The sequence below is a fragment of the Drosophila ficusphila genome, unplaced genomic scaffold (assembly GCF_018152265.1).
Source record: "Drosophila ficusphila isolate 14025-0441.05 unplaced genomic scaffold, ASM1815226v1 contig_475, whole genome shotgun sequence".
NCBI lineage: Eukaryota > Metazoa > Arthropoda > Insecta > Diptera > Drosophilidae > Drosophila > Drosophila ficusphila.
In genome coordinates, this window is record NW_025064394.1 from 69,531 (window position 1) to 74,383 (window position 4,853).

The 4,853-nt window shown below is 39.3% G+C and overlaps 1 protein-coding gene across 1 annotated transcript; it reads left to right on the forward strand.

The window, feature by feature from the left end:
• Positions 1–3,452: 3,452 nt before the first annotated feature.
• On the forward strand, positions 3,453–4,596 carry LOC122320364 (antigen 5 like allergen Cul n 1-like; the record flags this gene model as incomplete). The annotated part of the gene is made up of 2 exons (XM_043208556.1): positions 3,453–3,856; positions 3,910–4,596. Coding segments are annotated over 2 exons (888 nt in total), but the record flags the coding sequence as incomplete, so codon positions are not given.
• Positions 4,597–4,853: the final 257 nt, after the last annotated feature.

The window sequence follows — 4,853 nt, forward strand, 5'->3', positions numbered from 1 at the left end:
AACTGTTTTTCACTTGGCTGTCACTGTTCCCACTTCTCCGGAATTAAATCACATCACAAGGGCTTCTCTCTCCCTATTCGCAATGGCAAATGCTTAAAAGGCAGAAAACTGTGTAAATATTCCAGGTAGGTAGGTAGGTAGGTATTCCCACCACACGAATTCTTCCGTAAAATTTGTTTAAACACTCAAAGCCACTTGGGTAAAATGCTCACGTAGCGAGCGAAAAAGGGTAAAAACTTGAGGCAAAACTATCAAAAATAAAAGGAGCCGCATTACACGGCCAATTGGGAACTGATTGGGTCTGATCCACTGAGCTGGATGCGAGTGCAGCTCGACCAGATTGATTGCTGTCTGCAGAGCAGGAGGGAAAAAAAAACAAACAGAAAACGACTTTAACCTGTACAACCGCCCATACTCAAATCCCGTCTGAAAATCCTGCACTTGAAGTACATTTTGCCGCTGGGCCGCCGCAAAGTATGCAGTGAGTTTGCTCTGCCAGAGTTGCCAGGTTGCCATAGCTGTGCCGTGTAATTTGAGCGATATAAATAAGTAATTAGCACATAGTGCCGGTGCACTGACACCTCAAACATTTCCCACACCGCGTTTAATGGGCTCCGTAAGGCGCAATTTAGTTTTCCAGGACCTTTGTTCCTGCATAATGATGCTGCAGCCTTATCTTTCACACGTGCCACAAACATCGCATCGCATCGCTTTTCCATCTTTCTCGGCATTTTTCCCATCGCCGAGGAGCAGCGACCTTCGAGGTGGCCAACAAAAAATGATAGACAACTTGGGCGCAAACATGTGAAAGACGACGCCCATCAAGTTCTTTGCTCGTTTACCTTACGCTCCCTTTGCAAACGCGCCTTCAACATTTTAAATGCATAGATTCGCTTTGGGAACTTGCACTTGAAAAGACATTTTTTCCGTTCCAAGTTTCGTTACGAAAAGTTTTGTAAAGGATTTTTTTTTTAATCAAGCATCCAACCAGTTTTTTTTATAAAAGAAATATAGGGTAGTTTTTTGTAAATATAAACTCTTTGGATTTCTTTTATAAAGTAACACAAAAACAAAAAAAAAAAGGTTTTGGGAAATTGCGTGGACGACTTACTTAAAAATATAAACGTTTCTGAAATAGAAAATATTTTTTGTTGGGATTGTAAGCAAACTAATTAATAATAATTGGAAGTTATTTGTGGACAACCCAGCAAACTATTTAAAACTTGAACTCATTGTTCATAAATCACTATAATTTGCAGTAAAGCTTATAAATTAAACTCTCATATAAATGCAGTGAGTAAACAATTTTCCATCCTTGGCCATGCGCCATATGTTCCGATGAGAATCCTTTCAATGCGCCTGAACAAGAACACCTGAAATGGGCTGGAAAGCAAGTTGACACTCAATATTAAATCGGAAACGCAATATTGGCGGCAAAGTGGAGGTTCGATGGCCATGGAAATTGGGATTGTCGTTCGCACACACGGTCTACCATTCAATCAGGCAATCAACATTAATTATGACATATAGTACTCGAACTCATGCCGACGACTCATTTTCATTTGGCCACTCAAGGCGAATTCCTGAACGCATTCGGTTCGCATTAAAAGCATTTTTGTGGCAACGGCTGCCGAAATTCAATTTCAATTTCGGTTTCCTTTCTCCCAGGGTTTTCATTACTTTTTGCCTGCGACAATTTGCGCTGCTGATTTCCCCACAGGCGATTCGCGGGGGAAGGCGTGTAATTAATGCGGATTCCGGGAAAGGAAGCTTGGGGATATGAGTCATCTGCCGTCAAATATGTGAATCCGGCAATCGATATGACAATTCGGTGCATCCATTTTCAGCAGCTAATTGGAAGGTAAAATCTCCGGGGAGTCGGAATTTGTATGGCATGGTATTTGTATGGCAAATATTATGTCTTGATTGCAGCCATTGAAAATAAACGTGTAATGTGCAAAAATGCATAAATAGTAACGCGGCTCAATGAAAATGGTAAATATTAATTTTTATATGCAACTTTAATTTCAAATTTTAATTTCTTAGTTAGTTATGCTTTCAACAATATTATCATTCCATTTCATTAACCCGGCTAAAACCAAATGTACAAACATCAATGAGAGTTACTTGGCTTTTTTTCACATCCCATAAAGATTTATCTCTGATATCTCATTTCATTTGGACGCGCGCTGTTAATGCATTTTTGCCATTCAAAATGAATATGGCGTGGAAAATGAATGTGACGACTTTTGTACGTTTTCAACTTTGTTTTTATTTCAGGTCTTCTATGTGTGTCACAACGCGTATTCGCTTCGTTACCATTCAAAGTCAATTAGTTTAATTAATTTGCCTTCATGGTGCCAACTCTTTGTTGCCCAAAAAAAAGTCCTCAAACGAATTCGAAAAACTCTGTGAAAGCGACCAAAGGGAATTCCTTTATGTTCCTTTTTGTAAGCCAGTGTGTAATAATTTGGCCAAAAAGCGACTGTGGCTCTCTCTGTGATTTTGTGCTCCAATTTTTCAGTATTTTTTTTTTTTTTTGATTTGAATTGACCAGTTGGTGGAGCTTTAAACCCAGCCAAGTTTTTATACGAAAACCTTTTGCTGCATGTTGGTTCTTCTAATTCGAACCAACTACCAATAAGTGGATTAGACTTTTAGTTGAGTGGCTCATGGAACAGTGAAAACTCGTCGGTGAAAAAAAGGGGGAAGAACAGAAAAGACTGCAGAATCTGTCTTTTCTTTCGCTAAGCCGCCGTTAAGCGGCAAATGTGGTGCGGCTAATGTGTGTATTATTGGATTTATTATTTCACGGCAACTAAACAGAGCATTCTACTCCAGCAGGCTTAAATAAAGAGCGCAGTGTTAAAAGTTCACGAGACAATTAAGTACAGAATTAGAGAGTCCCAGACAAGAATTTTCTTCTTTAAATTCCTCACTTGAAGACTAAATGGTAAAATCAGACAGCCACTTAAGCCACTTCCTCTATCAATTTGCTCATTTGTTGTTGATTTGAATTTTTAGATTGAGCTTGCCCAACTTCAATCATTGATAAATGAGATCTGTAATAAGTAATAAAATTCTTTTTGATACCTTAAGTTTTCGAGAATCAAATAAGTGCTAGTAAATATTGCAGAAAATTGTAAACAGTTTCAAATGGTTAAATTTAAGCTTGACATTTGTTACGGAAATTGCTGTTAAATGAACCATTAAATATGCATTTAAGCTTTATTTAAATCTTATAAAGAACCCAAAGAACACACTTTAGAATTGGTAATGCCATGAGAAAGTTGATTTCCTTGTTTTTCCTCATTGTGGTTGATCTTGAGATCGGGGCTACGAATAAATGGTGCAAACCGAACCTTTGCAGAGGACAACACATTCTCTGCAACGACAAAAGGGGTAAGTAAGACATTTTATTACTTTGAATTAATGATCAGTTAAGATAAGTTTTCTTCCAGAAATTCCAATCAACTTGTCCCAGTCGAGCCACCGCCATGGTGAAAATGACTCCGGATATAATCAAGATAATCGTGGACACACACAATGATTATCGGAATAAGTTTGCCGGCGGACTTCATTCTTATCCCAGAGCAGCCAGAATGGCCACGCTTCGATGGGACCCGGAATTGGCCAAAGTCGCCGATGCTTTGGTGCGCCAATGTAGGACATACGATGATGATGATTGTGTCAAAACACCGAAATATGAATATGCGGATGCCAGCTACCATATGCAAAAGTACTACTGTATGTCCACAAAGAAAAATGTGCTGCGGAAACAACTCGCTGACTGGATAGATCCAACGAATCAAGAAAATGTGGTGATGCTATACCTCAACTCGGACAAAAAGGATATGTGAGTTAACAAAACTTACACTACTTCAACCATTTTTTAACTTTTACCTTCAGTGAGTACTCACAGCACTTTTTCCAGGTGCTGAGGGATCGGGCAAACCGGTTGGGCTGTGCCATTATCGAATTTATCCGACCCTCGTTGGTCCACCAACTGCTCAAGTGCGTTTACAACTGTGGCGTCACCATCGCCACGGATGAGTTCAATCCTGTCTACGAGGTCACAGGGGGAAATGCAGCTTCCAACTGCACGAAGGGTGCAAATAAAGTCTACCAGTACCTCTGCCACAAGAACGAACCCGTCAAGAACTGTGATGGCGGAGACTTATTTGCCCCAACCGATGAAGAAAAGATGAGGAACCCAATTCAACTGAGTTCCCACTCCCGAAATATGAGCAGGATTCAGAGTTGCCACCAATACCAGACTACGAATACCACTATAATGACGAAGGGGAAAATTAAATGTACTAAAATATCAATGCATTTCAAAGAAGTGTTGGTAAATATTACAGAAAATTGTAAACAGTTTCTAAATGGGTAAAATATAAGCTTGGGATTGGTTACGGACTCTAGAATTGCCGTTAAATGAACCATTTAATATGCATTTAAGCTTTATTGAAATCTTAAAAAGAACCCAGACACTTTAGAATTGGTAATGCCATGGGAAAGTTGATTCCCTTGTTTTTCCTTTAGCTATGAAATCTGGTATTATATTATAAAGAAATAAAAAAATATAGACTATAATGGTATTGCATTTGTATTGGCTTACCAAGAGTTAAAAATTCCTAACTGCAATCTGGAAGGTAAGCGTGAAAACGTGAAAAACACACCGCAGGAAAATGGCACTCATTTCCTATTCATAAGCCTACTCCAACAACACTTTTCCCGCTCTTCTGGTTATGATGTGTGTTATCTGTGGGAAATGAGGTTTTCCGAGGAGGGCACAAGAAACCCGAATGGTCAGGGAAAAATATGAAAATCCGAAATACGGGCTCTCATGC